General features: G+C 39.1%; 1 protein-coding gene across 1 annotated transcript; it reads left to right on the forward strand.

Annotated features, from left to right (window-relative positions):
• The first annotated feature begins 16381 nt into the window (after positions 1-16381).
• Positions 16382-17785, forward strand: LOC123641985 (caspase recruitment domain-containing protein 18-like). Its single transcript, XM_045556923.1, has 3 exons — positions 16382-16538; positions 16726-16992; positions 17691-17785. Exons 1-3 carry the CDS (start codon positions 16382-16384, stop codon positions 17693-17695), a joined length of 429 nt encoding a protein of 142 aa, XP_045412879.1. The 3' UTR covers positions 17696-17785.
• The last annotated feature ends 832 nt before the right edge of the window (positions 17786-18617 follow it).

Genomic DNA, 18617 nt, shown 5'->3' on the forward strand with positions numbered 1-18617 from the left:
GATGGAAAAAACAGACGTCTTGCTATATGACCCCCTATTCCAGATTTTCAACAACTGCAACTATCCCCATTTGAAGGACAAACCCAAAGTCATCATCATTCAGGCCTGCAAAGTTGGCGAGTTTTGATGAGGTCCAGAGATCAAAGAGGCATGTTCATGAAGGCTGAGGCTTAAACTATGTGTTTTATTTCTATGAATATACTCTAAGTCTCACTCTCGTGCAATTATAACAAATAGATTTCTTTAGAAAGAGCATTCAGGGGTAGCAATAGAGAAACTGGTATACAATTTAAATGTAAATGTCATTCATTCTCAGTGAACCATAGCAAGTGGTGATGATATTAATGTTAATTCTAAATTATCTTTACATAGAATTATTAAAATTGTGACATGAAACGACTTTAATTTCAGCATTTGCTAGTCAAAATTTTATGATCTCTAACCTGAAAAGTATTGCACATTATAGTGAAGGATCAAAATTTAATATAATGCAAAGTAAGTGAAAGAAGCCAGACCCAAAAGACTACATATTACATAATATAATTTCATTTATATGGCATCTAGAAAAAGACAAAGTACTGTGACAAAGTCATATCAATGATTTTCACAGGCTGAGGATGGGAGGGTTATTCCACATGTTGATTGCAGTGATAGTTACATGACTCTATATATTTGTCAAAATTAAACTGTAAACCTAAAATGGTGAATTTTGCTGTGTGTAATTTATACTCCAATAAAATAAAACCAAATTATTATGGAATTATTTTTGCCTGTAAATTTTTTGACTTCAACCTTTAGCATAATTATACCACTTGGGGAATGGCTTAGAGGGAAGAAGTAGAAATGAGGAAGAAATGGAATAAAAAGATTAGTTTAGATCTTAGTGTCTGTTGATGAATAGAGCAGATATGTCCTTCCTTGGATTGTGTTATTTTACTATCATTAAATTAAAAACATTCCTTTTACTTAGAAATAGTCAATAGTAAATTTTAGCACTATTACTGTCCTGATCAATGGGTGTCTTCCAGGTCCAGGAGTGGTTGCTATCCATTGACATCCTATTAGATGTGAGCAGAGAGATAAAGTTCTATTACACCTATACTCTGTATGCATGTGTAATTAGTTGAAACATCTTCATAAAAGGGTATCCTATTAGTTTAGTTGCCAAAACATTGCTAAAATGAGTTCAGCAGTGAATAAGTGGATGACAGAATATTGCCTTAAGAGCGAACACAGGAGAGGTATGGGTCTTGAGTGGCCTCAGTGGACAGCTTTTCACAGTATCCAGTGACCCTGAGCATGATGGTGTCCGCAAAGCCCTGTGGAGAAGGACTTCCTTGCTTTCTTCTCTTCGGTACATGTATGTGTCTTTCCTTGGTGGGTAAGGATTTGTTTTCCTTGGTGGGATAAAGTCCTATTTGCCTACATGATCCTGCCTGTTATTACAGAAAAGAACACAGATTAAAGTGTTTGGAAGGGATTTTGGAAGAAATGAAAAGCCCAACCAAGTTTCTGCAGCCATTTTTTATAGCTTTTTTGTGGTGGTTCAGCCTCTTTCTGTCCCTATAGCCACCCAGATGCCAGACTTCCATAACCTTGTAGTAAGTTATGGGTCAGTAGGCATCCTGCAGCATTGGTTTAGTGGGTCTCCTACACAGAATAGCATTGTTTTTATTGCTAAGGAGATTTTTTAACAGAAAAAGAGGATGTGACTTCCTGTTTAAAAAGTATATTTTCTAATTTGAAAAATAAGAAATCTAGACATTAAATATTTCAAAATCACCAAAAATAAGTAGCACCTGGTAAAGGGAAATTACAGTCTAAGAGTAATAAAGAGTTTTAGAGGATCAGTTACAAAGACCATCCTATTTAAGGTGTCATAATTTTAAAGAGGACATAGCAGGGAGAAGAGAATTCCCAGTGGGGTACAAGGCCTGGGCAAAGCTGACAGAATTTCTAAAACACTCAAGCAAAAGTTTATTCTTACTTAATATGTATTATTTATTTGTTTTTATTTTACTTATGCATATTTATACTTATCTACATATTAAATATATGTTTATATTTAATATTCAACACAAGTCTGCCAGGTAAGCTTTATTATCTCACTCTCACAGATAAGAAAACTGATGCTCATAAAAATCATACGTGTTGCCTGAATAAACACGGGTGGTTATTATCTTGGCTTGGAAGCTGCCAAGATGGCCGACTGGAGACACCAGCTGCCAGAGTATCACAGTTAGAAGTTTTAGATGAAAGAGAAAAAACAGAGAGACAGACAGACAGATATAGATCCAATGTGAGTCTGAAGGAAGGGTCCCAGAGCCTTCAGGAGACTCCACAGGAAGAAGTTGTACAGAATAAGAAGGAGCAAGGTAACTGCAAATATCAATCTCCTAGAGCCTGGAGTCCAGTGAGAAGGGTAGGTGGAGCACTTTGTTTCTCCCTCCTTTACACCTCTGACAGTTGGTGGGTTCCTGAGCTGCTGGAAAGAATTTCTGCCCACATAAGCCCAGTGGCTACTGCCACCAGTGAGCTGGAACTGCTTGTGTACTGGGCACCAGGCTGTCAGCCTCCCTCCAGGGCCCTTCCTGCCCCCAAAGACCTGAACTGACATAGCAGGCATCATACTGCTTCTCCATCCACCATGAGCCTTTGTCCTCCTTGGGAGGCTTCAACTCCTCAGGCTTCATCCTGCTCATTCCCACACAGACATTTCCCAACTCTGGCCCAGACTGCAGAAGCCACAGGGGTCCAGTGGGTCCCAGGTGATCTGCATTACTCCAGAGCTTGAACATTCTGGGCAGCCTGCCTCCCTCCTGGTTGGAGACAACCAGAGTGCCAGCACTCCTCCATACAGACTCTTTTTCTCCCTGTCCCCCACACCCATGGCTGCTGAGAGAGACAATTGAGCCACCAGACCAAAGCTTCCACAGAGAGTGGGGCTCAGACCATTCCTCTTGGGGTCCTGCAGCAGACTGAGGGGTGCTCAGACTGTGAGATCCCTGCTCATCAGGTCTCCCCGATGCTGCTTGCCTGGTGGCTCCATCAGGGCAGGGCATGCCCTGAGGCAGAGGGACATGAATCCTGCTTGGGCACCCCATGATTGACTTGGGACCAGCATGCTTCTCCCTGGCATGGTCAGCGATTCACCTTCTTGGTCCTGGCAGGCGAGGGAGTCCATGTGGACAGGTCAGAGGGGAGACTGCAGTGCGGGTCCTAGCCGCAGTGTGCTCATTGGGTACCCCTTCCCCCACGGGAGGGCCACACTCTCAGCTCAGGCCAGCATCCTGGCTGGGGGAAACCTCCCAGCCCACAGCACTGTGGGAGACGGGGACTCAGCTGACCTGGGTTCCTACCTACTGGCAGATGCTGAAGAAACACTGTGGAGCAGAGGAGAAGGGGAGAGGAATGAAACCCACTACAGACTGCCAGTTTGTGAACCTCAGATGTATATGCCTCCACAAGCAGGCTCACTAGTTGGGTGGGGCCACTTCAGCTCTTCCCTTTCAGCTTTGCCCAGAAGCTGGGAGCAGAACTTTGACCCGTGCCAAAACAGCTACCTCGACAGCCTCTGTGGAGTCTGAGAGTGGGCTCATAACCCAGCCCCACCCAGCCTCACTCCCCCATCTACCTCTCCTATGGCAGAAGATAGGGACATACCTGAAAATTCCAGAGCCCCACCTACCACCTGGGGTATTTGAGTGCCTCTCCTGAGGGACTAGCCTGGTCATAGGACCCAAAAACAACACTACAGCATGTTCCTTCAGGCAAGCACTACTTAGTGACAGGGAGGTCAATTTACACTCTCTTTACAGCATTTAGTGACTCAATCTTACAGGGTGTGTGAGGGTCCAAGGAGTGGCCATTTGGGGGAGTGCCTACTCCTCCCCACAGAAAAACTGTGCTACTGGATAAGGGCAGAAAGAACCCTACCCAGGGCTTTAGCATACAAGCCTTTAGCCCCCTCCCTGGTGAACAGCCTTCCTGGTTTGGAGAGTTTGTGCTGACCCTTCTACCAGCGGCTTCCCCTAGTGGCTGGAAAAGCAATATCTGAGCTCTGCTGAGGCTTTGCAAAGCCTTTCAGGCTCTCACAATCTAGCCACTAACTGTCTTGTTCCTACCCCACCTCAGTGGTGGTGGAGATCAAGAAACCCCCTGGGAGCTACCAAGTCCCTCCTAAAGATAGGAGCACTCAAGTACTCCACCTGGGGGATCAGAGTCTACCACAGACACAAAAGAACATCTCAGCAGTTGACTCTATCACCCAAATATCAACCAGTGACAGGGATAACAATGATATAGTCCATTATAGCATTTTCCAATGCAAGCAAACAGGGTGTGGCTGATTCACACTCACAAGTACCACCCACCATCACTGAGAGTAAGTTGGTGGACCTAACTCACTACACACTGTTGGGAAGACATGTAGACAGCAGGTCAGAGGTAACCCAAGAGGTATGCCAACCCTGCTAGAACACCCCACAGGCAACTCAGGACTAGCACTCCACTCCCTGGCAGAAGCAAGGAAGAACCTGGCAAACTCATAGATTTGTAGAGACAGAACTGAGAGTGTAGGAAGAAAGAATAAGGTGGCTAGTGCTCACAGAACTCAATACCAAAGAGGAGAGAGATACACACAGAGAGAATTCTAGTGATCTTCAGCGGATCCCTAGCAAGTATTTACCAGACTACTGTTCACGATGTGTATGAAGAAACTACTTGCATCACGGAAAAGAACTACCCTAAACAACTGAAGGAAACAATACCAGAGTGTTTATTCCCACCAGTGAGGCTGGGAAAAAATCTCATAATTTACCTGCAGAGCACTCAGAAGGGTTTTGCCTAAGTTATAGGGAATAAAGAGCCCAAGGATAAACAATACTCTGGTCATTCCTAACAAATCTTAAAAGCAAGATCCAAAAGGACCAAACTGTTCCCAAATGACTTACTACACCCAAGAACAAAGCACAAGGATACACACACACACACACACACACACACACACACACACACACATATATAATGTATATACATATAAAATATGCATCATATATGAATACAAAAATATTCAACTCTTGAAAATGTAAAATTAAAAGTATTTGACATCCATACAATAAAAAAGTCAGGCATGCAAAAAATCATAAAAAATAATATTCATTATTAGCAGAATAACCAATCAACAAAAGCTGATTCAGAACTGACATAAATGTTATGATTAGCAGAAAAGGATGATAAATAGTTTTTGTAACTGTGTTCTATATGTTCAAATAGTTAAGCAGAGTAATGGAAGATATAAAAAGATCTGAATTGAATTTTGAGTTATGAAAACTAGAATATGTAAGATGAAAAATACACTAGATAGGATCTATAGCAGATTAGATAATGTAGAAGAAAAAAACTAGTAATTCAAAGATGAAACACTAGGAGCAGAAAAAGAATACAACAAAAAAGAAAGCAACAGTGGGCTGAAATAACAACCACATGGATGAATATATAAACATATGTATGTACACAAAACTCTCTTTAAAAGAAAATTGACTGAACAAAAATATTAACAATGTAGTGTCAGTAGTATAACATATGTGCAAGTGAAATATATTACTATGACAATGAAGTAAATTTTGGGAGGAGAGAAATGGAATTCTACAATCATGATGTTCCTACACTAGAGGTAAGTGGTATAATAACACTTCCAGTGCAATCAAGTTATTGTGCCACAAGTTAAAGTTGTATACATGAACAATGAATTAACCACCAAAATAAAATATTATGAATTATACCTAACAAGCCAACAAAGAACAAAAAGCGTTATTATAATAATGGCCCAAGACAAAGCAGAAAAACTGAAAAGAGTAGGAAAAATATAGTACAAATTTTAAAAAAGGAGCAACATGATAGACTTATTTATTTTTATTTCTGCGTATTATAGGGGTATAAATGTTTAGGTTACGTATGTCTCAACAGGACTTCCTGAAGGACCGGAGTGTAGCGTATGCCTGTAGCCCTGAGCACCCACTGATGTCTGCTGGGGCAGCTGGATAGCTATTACCACTGCTGCTGTCTGAAAGACTCCCAGTGGGACAAAAGGTAGTACAGCTATAGCTTTTGGATCTGGGAGGTATACATACCAGAGGCCCCTCTCCACCCCATCTTGCACAGGCACCCTCTATGCATCCTACACCACACCTTGCACAGACCTTTCCCAGACCATATGCCTGACAGCTTGTCTGCCCAGGCCTGAATATGTGCACTCTGTGCCCAGTGGATCTCATCCATCCAGTGAGCATACCCAGTCCTGCTGGCAAGCTTTATATTGTGTGTGCACCTAGCACCAGAGGCCAGCCCTACCACAGTAGCCTAACGACAATCACAGAGAAATAGGAGAGCTATAGCAGAGCAGCAGCATTAAGGCAGAGAGTGTATCTGCCCTTCTCTTACCTGGTCAAGTTTCCAGAGTAGAACCCGAACACACCGTCCAGGTACCCATTTCTATCTTTACTGAGTAACAGAGGTCTCAGCAGAGGAGAACAGGTGTACCATTTCTGCTATCTGTTTTGAGCTGAGATAAGTGGCCCCAGATGAGAAATCAGCAGCATAAAAATCCAACAACATGAAAAAACAGGCTGTCTTGATACCCTCAAAGGATCATAATAACTCTCCAGTAATTAATTCCAACCAAAAGGAAATTGTTGAAATGGTAGATATGGAATTCAGATTGTGAATGGCAAGTAAGATGAATGGAACTGAGAAGATGGTAGAAAACCATATAAAAGAAATGAAAAATTCAGTACATGAATAAAAAATTTACTAAAGAGATAGATAACATTAGAAAAGAGAGAACAGAACTTAAAGAAATGAGGGCATCATATAGAGAATTTCAAAATATATCATAGAGATTTAACAACAAACTAGATGAAGCAAAATAAAGAATTTCAGAGCTTGAAGAAAAGGGTTTGAAGTAACCCAGTCAGTAAAAAATGCAGAAAAAGAACATGAAGAATATAAAATCACTGAAAGAAGTATGGGATTATATAAAGCAAAGTAATATAAGAATTATAGGTGTCCCTGAGGGAGAAAAAAAAGCAATAAGCATGGAAAACCTCTTTGAGAGAATAATAGAGGAAAACTTCACTGATATCATTACAGATTTAGATATCCAGACACGAGATGATCATTGAACATCTAGAAGATTCATAGCAAATAGGACATCATGAAGATATATAGTCATCAGCCTGACTAAACTCACAGTGAAGGAGAAAATCCTACAAGCTATGAGATGAAAGCAACAAATTGCTTACAAGGGAAAACCCATCAGACTAACAGCAGATCTCTCAGCAGAGACATGTCAAGACAACAAAACAAAAATTGGTTCTTTGAAAAGATAAACAAAACTGATAGACATCTAGCTAGAAATAGAACAGAAAGGACCCAAATAAGCTCAATCAGATATGAAAAAGAATACATTACAATTGATATCACAAAAATACAAAATATCATCCATGAATACCAAGAAAATCTCTACACACACAAATTAGAAAATGTAGAGGAAATGGATAAATTCATGGCAATACATAACCTCCAAAGCCTGAATCAGGAAGAAATAGCCATCCTGAACAGACCAATAATGAGCAGTGAGAATGAAGCAGAACCAAAAAAATATACCAACATGAAAAAGCCCTGGACTAGATGGATTCACAGCCAAACTCAGATGTACAAAGAACTGGTACTAGTTCTACAGAAATTGTTCCATAACATGAAGGAGGAGTGAATCCTCATTAACTCATTCAATGAATCCAGTATCACCTTGATACCAAAATCAGCAAAGGACACAACTAAAAAAGAAAACTACAAACCAATATCCCTTATAAATATAGATGGAAAAATGCTCAATAAAATACTAGCAAACCAAATTCGACAGCTCATCAAAAAAATAATTCATTACGATCAAGTTTCATCCCAGGGATGCAAGAATGGCTGAATATATGCAAATCAATAAACATGCTTCACCATGTAAACAGAATAAAAAACAAAGACCACATGATCATCTCAATAGATGCAGAAAAAAATCGATAAAATCCAGCACCCTTTCATGATAAAAAACCTTCAACAAAGTAGGTATATGAGGAACACACTTCAAATTATAAAATCCATGTGTGACAGACCCACAGGCAACATCACACTGAGTGGGGAAAAGTTGAAATCATTCCCCCTAAGAACTGGAACAAGAAACAAGACAAGGGAGCTTACTGTCACCACTTCTATTTAAGATAGTACTGGAATTTCTAGCCAGAGAAATCAGGCAAGGGAAAGAAATAAAGGGTATCCTAATCAGAAAAGAAGAGGTCAAAGTATTTGTTTTTGCTGATGATACGATCTTGTATCTAGAAAATCCCAAAGACTCCACCAAAGGACTCCTAGAATTGATAAATAAATTCAGAAAAGTCTCAAGTTATAAAATCAATGTTACACAAATCCGTGTACTATATACCAATAACAGTCAAGCTGAGAGTCAAATCAAAGACTCAATACCATTCACAATAGCTATAAAGAAGATAAAATACCTAGGAATAACCAAGAAAATGAAAGACCACTACAATAGGGACTACAAAACACCGATGAAAGACATCTCAGACAACACAAACAAATGGAAAAACATTTCATTCTCATGGACCAGCAGAATCAACATTTTTAAAATGTCCATCCTGTCCAAAGCGATTTACAGATTCAACACAATCCTCTGTAAAGTACCAACACCATATTACACAGATCTAGAAAATATAATTCTACACTTTGTTTGGAACCCAAAAGGAACCCGAACAGCCCAAGCAATCTTAAACAAAAAGAACTAATCTGGAGTCATAACTTGTTTACATTTATCTTTCAGTTCACCAATTCTCTCAAACCTGTTCTTGGAATCTTAATTTCAATGATTTCAGTTTGTATTTTCATAAGTTCCAATTTCTAAAAATCTATTTAAAAGTAATTGCTTATAATGTTCATGTATTTCTGTCTTCATGAATTCATTTTGACATTTCCTGCATAGATCGCATATATTCTTTACCTGAATATTTGCAAATTCTGCAAATTCTGTCATCTAAACTTATGGTTTCTAGTTTCTGCTGACTTCCATTCATAGTAAGCTTGTTTTCTATTGTGTTTTTGTTATTCATCTGTGAATATATTCTTAATATTTCAGTGGGCATAGCTAGGGAAACTTTTCTCCAGAGTGTATTTATTTTTATTGCTGCCAATAGCCAAGTGACACAGCAGATTCATGAGCATTCAGATTCATTACCTCTCAAGGATTTTGGCTTAGAGCAAGTCCCTTGCTGAGGTTTCACACTTGAGCCTCTCCCAGCAATCCCACTATAGAAATCAGCCTCTGAAAGACCCTCATACCTCCTGGCTGTCTGCCAATCTAGACAATTTCACTCTTGCCCCACCCTGTCTCCATACTCTGTAGCCTTTCTTCCTAGTAAACACAAGTACCAGATATTCCCTTCCCGTTTCCTGGCTCTAATGCCCTTACCACTTAGAACAAGCTCCTGCTCTTTGAGGTACCAGCAATTGCTCAAAGATTGTCGAATATTAACATCTGGATTTTGTGAAGCATGAAGGAGAAATAAATGCCAAGACAGCAATTTTCAACCAAGGGTATATATCAAAACTTCCCTGAAGCATTATAGATATACAACAACCCAAGCCTCTTCCTTGAAAATTTTGATACAGTCTCTCTGGAGTGACTCATATTTTCAAAAAACTGTATTGTGAGGTTAAGCATGGATCAAACAAATTTTTCAATATGTAGCAAACATGAAACACTCAATGTAGCCATTTCAGTAAGATAAAATGTGACCATTGTACTCAAGAAGCAGCACTGGTTCACAATTACTTTTTGAATTCCACATTCACAGTGATTGTCATAATCCTTAATTTGGATCCAGTGTCTCAATATTTATTCCCCACTATTTCCAAACATTCTTTTTTGTATTTCAGCATATTATGGGGGTACAAATGTCTAGGTTACATGTATTGCCTTTTCCCTTCCCTGAGTCAGAGCTGCAAGGAGGTCCATCCCCCAGACAGTGTACACTGCACCCATTAGGTGTGTATATACCCATCCCCTCCTCCCCTCCCACCTGCCCAACACTCGATGAATGCTACTGCTATATGTGCACATAAGTGTTGATCAATTAATACCAATTTGATGGTGAGTACATGTGGTGCTTATTTTTCCATTCTTGTGATACTTTATTTAGTAAAATGGGCTCCTGCTCCAGCCAAGTCTTTATGTTCCTTCCCTCGCTCACGTGATTCTCACCTCCTGATTTTGTTCCTATTATTTCCAGTGTCTGAATTGTCCTGATCTCTCACCTCTGCTCTGTACAGATACATAGTTATGGTCTTTGTACTTAAATAATAAAATCTCACTTCACATGTTCTCTGATTCTATAATCTTGGGTAAGAGGTTTGTTTTCTGGAAGCCTCAATTTTCTTATCTGCAAATCTGGGTAGGGTGCAGATTTTATTTTCCCAGTGCTGCTTGGCTAGTAAAACAACCCATTATAGTACCCAGAGCAGGACAAGCTATCAGCAAATCATTAATTTCTAGTTCTTATCTAAACACCTTCACCTGACAGAGTCTGGGAACATTTTCAGTTACCTGTATGAAATCTTCCTGTTTGCTTCAGATTGTTTTTATTCTCCCACTTCTGATACCCTATAGAATGTTTAGTCTAGGTTATCCTGTACTGTTATACAATCTCTTCCTATGCTTATGCCATACCAGCCCCAAATTATTTTAAAATCCTTAAGGGCAGGGTTGGAATCCTATCTTCCCTGATGATGTTCTCCATATATCCTCCCACAGTGCTAGTATGGGAAGCAAGTAGCACACCACACAAAGCCCAAGACTGAGTGAGGGCGCACTTGTGCCAGGCAGGTCTCTGAATCACTGATACTTGGTAGTATTCATAATAAAATGGAGATATATTTTGTCTTGCTTAACATAGAGAAATTTACAAGGACTTTACAAAACAATGTAAGATACCAGGATACCTTCTTCCTTTAAAATCATTCCTAATATAATAACATTCACTTTCACTTACGTTCAGACGATGATTTTATATAGATTATGCTAAATATTCACAATAAATCTCAGTAATATGAGTGATACAGATGAGGTAATGGAATAGATGAAGAAACTGAGCCTAGACAGGTTAACTAATTCATTCTACATCTCATAAAAAAGTACAGTTGAATGAAGGGTGATTTGACTCCAAATCTGGTAAGAGGGAAGCATTTCTGGAAAAGGTAAATAAATCTTATTTTTGGTTAGTGCTCTCACTAACATCTATTCAGTAGATCTGTTTCAGAATGTGTACACCCAAGAATATACAGAGGAAGGAAAGCTGGAAAATCTGGTCTCTTCCAAGAGTTATGAATCACAGAGGTGGAGCTAGCATTTAGGGGCTTTCTGCCTCCATGTCACAGATACTCTACACCTACACTATTATCTGATGACAAAGCTAAATTGTCAGCAGCAAACAAAATTCCAGAATCCTGACATGAGCCAAGATCTAAATTTTCAAGTCATCACTTGTCATTTAAAACACTATCTATCATTTAGCCCATCATTCATTTATTTTATTGTCATTATATCTGTATTCAAATAATATTCTGAATTCAAGTCTCTAGCCAAAGAGGGTGGTTTTGGTCTTTTGGACTTAGGTAATCAAATCACACTTCTCTAATTTCAGTTTTAGTCATTATAAGAGCCCAATCCTCTTCTTGGAGTCCTTCCAGATTCACATATGCTTGAGTGGTCCCCAGAAAAAATGAGAAAACAAAATCCTGTCCTTTCCACTCAAACATTCAAACATTATAGTCACTGACATTTTCATCTTTTTCTGTAAACTTTTATTTCACTTTTATTGAAATCACTCATAAGTATTTTATCATTTACTGATGTGCATTATTATTTAACTGTTTAAAGTGTCTGAATTGTCTGCCCACTATTTTAAGTTCATTAATGACAAAATAAATACATAGCATTATCTAGAAAAATTAAAATACTGTTTGGCCCAAATATGTATAATAACATATTTCATTTTGTTTCTTATATGTTAAACATGTGCTAATGATAGTTTGATGATAATTTCTTGAGATATGTATTAAGAGGCCATATTTCAACTATCCAAGGAGATTTGCAGGCCTTAACATGCATAAGAAAACCACTGTAAAAACAAACCCATTACTTAATATAATATGTATGTGAGTTTACAAGTATTAGGGAATTTAAAGACTAAAAAACCTCATCATTTCTTACCGATTAATTTTAAATATAAAATGGCATTTTCAATTTTTTAGTGCATTGTTATGTGGTTTGGGAAAACAAGTAGTAGAGATACGGCCCATATTGAAGGGGATCTTTTTAAGGATGTCATAACAGATGCTACATTCATAGCTCAGGTAAAAATGTAGGAGCACCCAAAGTATTTTTGCACATAAAGCAAAAGGTGATAAAGGATTACTAAATGCTTTTTCAAAGTATACTTTGAGAACAACTGGCTTCAATTTTATTTCTAAAGTATCTCATAAGGCTGAATGTAAAACAGAATTACTCAATACAGGAAAATTAACTGACTATTTGCTTGTCTAACCATAGTCATCAATTCAGCCAAAAATAATCCATATTAAGTCATACAGGCCTTACATGCAACAGTGTCAAACAATTGTGATTTTTCACAGGTGCTTAGGTTTCCACAAGTGTCCCAATAACCTCATCTGCTTTTCCCTTTTGTCTCCTAGACAATGCAGTGGGTCAGTGATCCCTATTATGTCACCTCAATACAGTGGTTAAATAATGGTAAATAACTGAAAATGTGGCAAGTAGTCCATAACGTTTCCCCCCATTCTGCAGCACTGGATTACTAACCATTTCATAGCATTCCATTTCACAGCATATATTTGTAACATTCCATTCTGTAACATTTCATTTTATTCAATTTCAATTTTCATTTTTAAAGCCAGCAGTGGACTGCAATATCTAAGAGCTCTCTGCTTGGCTTTAAGAGGACTGGGAACCAGGGCTGCACCTGGGAAGTCTGGTGCCTACAGTTTTGCTTCCTAGAAGTATGACTTGGCCATCAGCTTTGTCTGACACCATCTCATGGTACTGCCACACACTGGTGTGTTTTCCTGGCTGGCTGGGAACCCAAACACTTCTACCTCTTTTCCCAGTGCATGAGAATAGAAACTATATTATGAGAATAATAGTCTTTTCCCTGAATTTCCACAGCAACTTGCCACTTGCTATATGCTTTGTCCTCCTCTTGCTCCAGATCCTAGTGTGTCTGTCCATCTCTAATTTCTATCCTGCCCCAAATATTCCCTAAGTTAAGAAGACGCAGAGTATGAGAAAATCTTGGTTGGGAAAATGGGAAGGGAAAAAAATAAGGGAAACATAAGTTAAAATCTCCAAAATTTCTGACAACACACAGCCAAGATAGAAGGTCCTATTCCCAAGAAAATAAATGCAATTTTTTTTGCCAAGAACACAAAAGGCAAATATGTGGACTGTAGGTCAAATGTAACCCACACACAAGCTTTGTTTAATATGCTCAGTATTTTAAAACAACGGTGAACCAATTGAAAATAGCTTTAAATGAAAGAAATAGTACACACAAAATTAATGAGTAAGCTGAATCTTCACTTGCTTTGGCAAAAACAGCTCAGTCCGAGGAGTCCTACTCTCTCAGAGAGGACTACTCCTATCAGGTAGGTACAGACCTCCCCACCCCAACTTCCCTAGCTCCCTATGTATTCCTGGGTTCATGGGAAACTGAACTGTGGCACCTGGCCTAGATTTTAAATACATATCAAATTACATCGTCAATGGTGGCAGTCTACCTTTGGGTCTTAGTGTGCTCTTGGCCAAAGACTGACCAGACACACGGAAGTGTCAAGTGCAGACTATTATCCTGGTCCTCTGCCTCCCTGCATGGAAAAATCACCAGAAGGGCCAATGCAAAGTAATTACCTCAGTCAGACAGCAGTTTCACACTAGCAGCTCCTCGTTGTGGAACAAAACTGGTCTGTCTCCATGAGCAGAGAAACACACTCTCTCTGACTCTGACAGTCTCTCTCGCTGACACAGTCTCTCTCTCTCTCTCACACTCTCTCTCTCCCCTCAGATTGTTTCCTTTTATTAGCCCAGTCTGGAGGTGGGCTCTCTCTAGAGGTGTGGGATGTTATCACATGACCAATAGGTGTTCTCAAAATTCTATCTGCATATATATGAGCTCCCTTCAAGAAAGCCCACCTGGGAGGATGACCCACAATGCACTGATTCAAGCTACTGCCATAATAATTACTCTTAGGTTACTCTAGCTCACTTTCTAAATCCTATTATGCCTGGGCTGGGGGATTTCCAGATTGCCAAGCATTCCCTCCTTCACCAGGTGTAGGAGTTGCTCTGGATAGGGTTGAGGGTGGGGCAACACCAAAATGGAGTGTCCGCCCTTATCTTTCTACCTAGATCTAGATGGAGCAATTGCTCAAGACAGCACCAAACAAGGGAACCCTTGTTCTGAACAGAGCCAGACATCCTAACTATCTTCCTATTATTATCATGTGTATAAGCTAATACAAGTATATTAGTGAAAAATATGATTTCTCAAATCTGCTGAGAATATGGTTTTAACTGCTGAAGAATTCTTAATATAAAGTAGTTTGTATGCATTTAATGGGTCTAGGTATCTTTCCCGTGATAATATAAGTTCTAATAGGACAGGAAATTCTGTCTGTTTTGGTCATTCCTATATCCCTAGCATCTATAGTAGTATCTGGCACAGAGGGTTGATCCTCAGTAAATAACTCTGTTGAGTGTTTATGTTCAATGAATTGATGAGATAAACTAGGGTTATTACATGGACACATGAAATAATAGTTATTGAGGTATTTCTTTTGTGCCACATACTATTCATATTTTCACAACTTCTATGATTTATTAATTACTAACAATAACACCATAAGGTAGAAGTTATCATCAACTGTATTTGGCAGACGGGAAAAGTGAGGCACAGTTAAGTTCCTTGCAGGAGATCAGCAGTTAACATGTTAACTATTCTGACTTCAGAGTCTATGCCCTGAATCTCTGTCATACAGACTTCCTTAAAATCAAGCCATGTAAAGAGAAAGAGACTTAGATAAAAAACATTTTCATTCCAAAAGCAAAAGTGCTTCACAGGAATACATACCCTTCTTGTGTTTGGAGACAGCCGAGTTTGGGTGAAGCACAGCAGAAAAGAGTTAAGCAGTCTTAGTTCGTCTCATATCCATTAGGATGGCCACTATCAAAAGAATAAAAAATAAGAAGTATTGCTAAGGATGTGGAGAAATTGGAACGCTTGTGTATTGTATGTGGGAATGTAAAATGGTGTAGCTGCTATGGAAAACAATATATTGCTTCCACACAAAATTAAAAATAAAATTGCCCTATTACCTGGCAATTCAATTTCTGGGTATATATCCAAAATAATTGAAAGCAGAGTCTCAAAGCCGTATTTGTACTCCCACATTCATAGCAGCATTATTCACAATAGGCAAAAGGTAGGGAAAGCCTGTCTTCCTTGTTAAATGAATGGGTAAACAAAATCTTGTACATGCACAAAATAGATTATGAAGCCTTGAAAAGAAAAGAATTGTGACCCATACTACAACATAGATGAACCTTGAGGACATTATACTGAGTGAAATAAGTCAGTCACCAAAGGGCAAACACTGTGTGATACGACTGATAGGAGTTACCTAGAGTAGTCAAATTCATAGAGACAGAAAGTTCAATGTTGGTTTCCAGGGGCTGGTAGAAGGCAACAATGAGAAAGTATTGCGTAATGGATACATAGTCTCAGTGTTCCAAGATGAAGGAGTTGTAGAGATGAATGCTGGTGACTAATATTTCTTAATTATAAAATGTGTAGGTGTGGTCATTATTTCTCAATCTGTAAAGCCGCTTAAAAACATAGGGCCACCTTGCCTGCTGTTTCACTTGTCCACCCAACGCCACCGTGAGGAGCCATGGCCGGTGAGTCTTTCCCACTCTAAGGGGAGAGGTCTTGAGGAGGAATTAGTTTGGGAAAGGATTGCCTTTCTCATTAGGCTTGGTGACGATATATGTGAGCAGCTTTGAAGTAGAAGGGGAAAGGGGAGGAGAGAAGAAGGAAGGGAAGAAGCTCAGCCAGCCTTTTGCTGCATTTTTTGAAGGAAAAATAAGGCCAGGAATACCCTGGGACTCTACTGCTTTCTGCTGAGATTTTGCTAGTCTTATCTGAATTTGAAGAGGTCTGAGTTAGCTGAGGGTGAGAATGGGCACAGGATGGATATTGCAGCTATTGCTCCCAAAGGGAACATGCTGTCAGCCCCCTTCAGAGTTCAAGAAATTGGGGTGTGTTACAGCAGAATGAATCCTGATTTTCAGGAGGTTAACAGAAAAATCATGACATCAAGTGTCCTATGTCACCCAGTGACCACATGTAGGTGATGCTAGGATCAGAAAGAATTGTGTCAAGTAGATACCTCAAGATCCAAAGGTATGATATCATTTCTTGAGACTAATGTACCTGTGAAGAAGAACGTTTGCCTGGGAAAGACTAAAATGATTGCTAATCTCCTGGGGTATTACTGTGTTCATTATTTGAGGAATCTTTGTGTTTCCAATAGACAAAATCCTGAGGAAGAAGAGGAATTTGTTCATCCATTCAGTGGGCGAGGGTACAATAAATGTCTTGCTGGATGATCTATTAGAGGATGAAGTAATTAGCCAGGAGGAGATGTACAAAGTGAAATATGAAAATTCCACAGTCATGGATAAGGCTCGAGTCTTGATTGACCTCGTTATTGGGAAAGGACCCCGAGCTTCCCAAAAATTTATCAAGCATCTCTGTGAAGAAGATCCTGAACTTGCAAGCAAGTTGTGTTTGCACTTAGGTAAGATTGGAGCAATCTAATGTCCAGTAGTATCTGCATCGTGAGCTCAGTGACTATTATCTTCATTTATACTGTCAGTTTACAATAGGCTTCCTATCATCTCAGCCTCACACTCATATGTGTGATACTAGTGCATGTCTCTTGTCTCTACTACTTCTTGTCCCTTGTTACTTTTCTCTCAGTACCCTCTGCTGACCACAGGTCATCTCCAGTTCTGTGTCAGTAGTAGCTCATTATTATGGTTTATCTGAAGAATCTAAATGTCTTCGTTCTGAATCCTCTGATGTCCCTAAGAGCAGTGTGCAAGATCACTCTTGCTGGAGCCCAAGCCCATGTATTTTTGGGAAGAGAAGACATAAGCTCCGTTCTTGCCTACCTCTCTGCTCTTACCCTGTGTCCCTGTTAAGTGCTTTTCCAAATATATAGTGATGGTGGAATTGTCAGAGAAGAAATATGTACATAAAATTAAATGCGCACTAAATAATTACATTTGCATTAAATTATACATGGATTCTACGTGCTAGTCAACTCCTTTGCTTTTTCTTTTGTGTAATATGCTCAATTAATAGTTGCGTGGCACCAGTCTGCAGCCCATTCTCTGCTGCTTATCCTACTTTACATTCAGTCCTCCTAAGAGCCAGATTCAAATTATGATATGTGAACTGACCCATTTCTTTAACCCCTTGCTTCCTTCACAGAATGAAGATGAGCTCTCTAGTGGAATACCGACAAGTCCCAACGGTGCTTCACAAAGAGAAAAAAAACTAAAACAATAAATTGTTTCCATGAAAAATAATTAGTCATAAAATGTTTCCCACTTTGTCATATTGCTTGTTTTTTGTCCTTCACTTTCTAATCCCAACCAAGGCTAATCAAGTAACACTGAAGGCTATGATGATTGTAATGTAATTGAGAAAGTCCCTCCCCTTTTCCTTTGCTTTTTGTTTAGTTCCCTTGCAATCCTGTAGACACACACATAGCCCACATTTTTGCCTTTATGCACCTGGAGTTTCCTGTGATAGCAACAAAATAAAGTCCTCCTACAGAGCTTTAAACACTATTGCTTCATTGTATTGCTGTCATGTTGTTTCTCAGAGCCAGGTCTATGACAATTATCTTTGCTGAGAAAGCAATAGGGAAAACCATGGACAGATGGACAGATGGACAGATACTCCATAGCCAGAAATCAAGCTTCCCCTACAAAAAAGTTCATGAAACAAACATAGCCTTTCAAGGCCAAATGGTCAAAGTGCAACAAGGTATGTCTTACTGCCTGAGGAATGAAAATTTGTGGGGTCAATAGAGCATAATGGCACACCCTGGCTTTGTACCCTTCAGAGCAGGAAAATGGCCATTATTTCTGCTTACCCTGTCTTTTCCTTGGGTATATAGTATTAAATAATGAAGTATGATTTTCTAGAAGCCTCAGGAGGTTTTTACTTTGTTAGTTTTTCACAATTTTTAAAATTTCTAGCATATGTTGTAGCAAAGGATGGAGTATCAGAAACTAGGACCAAAACATTCACTGCATTTTTCAGGCTTGTGCACTTTTGATGACATCTTTATAAAGCTAAAATAAAACATAATCTCATTCCCTTTAAAAGTCATAAATTATGGGAAAAATC

Source organism: Lemur catta, chromosome 7 (assembly GCF_020740605.2).
Source record: "Lemur catta isolate mLemCat1 chromosome 7, mLemCat1.pri, whole genome shotgun sequence".
In the NCBI taxonomy this organism is placed as follows: Eukaryota; Metazoa; Chordata; class Mammalia; order Primates; family Lemuridae; genus Lemur; species Lemur catta.

Bases quoted from the DNA above. Each gene is read 5' to 3' on its own strand.
- LOC123641985 (XM_045556923.1), top strand. From the start codon at position 16,382: ATGGATATTGCAGCTATTGCTCCCAAAGGGAACATGCTGTCAGCCCCC. The intron at 16,539-16,725 runs GTAGGTGATGCT...TGTTTCCAATAG, and splicing joins ATGTCACCCAGTGACCACAT to ACAAAATCCTGAGGAAGAAG.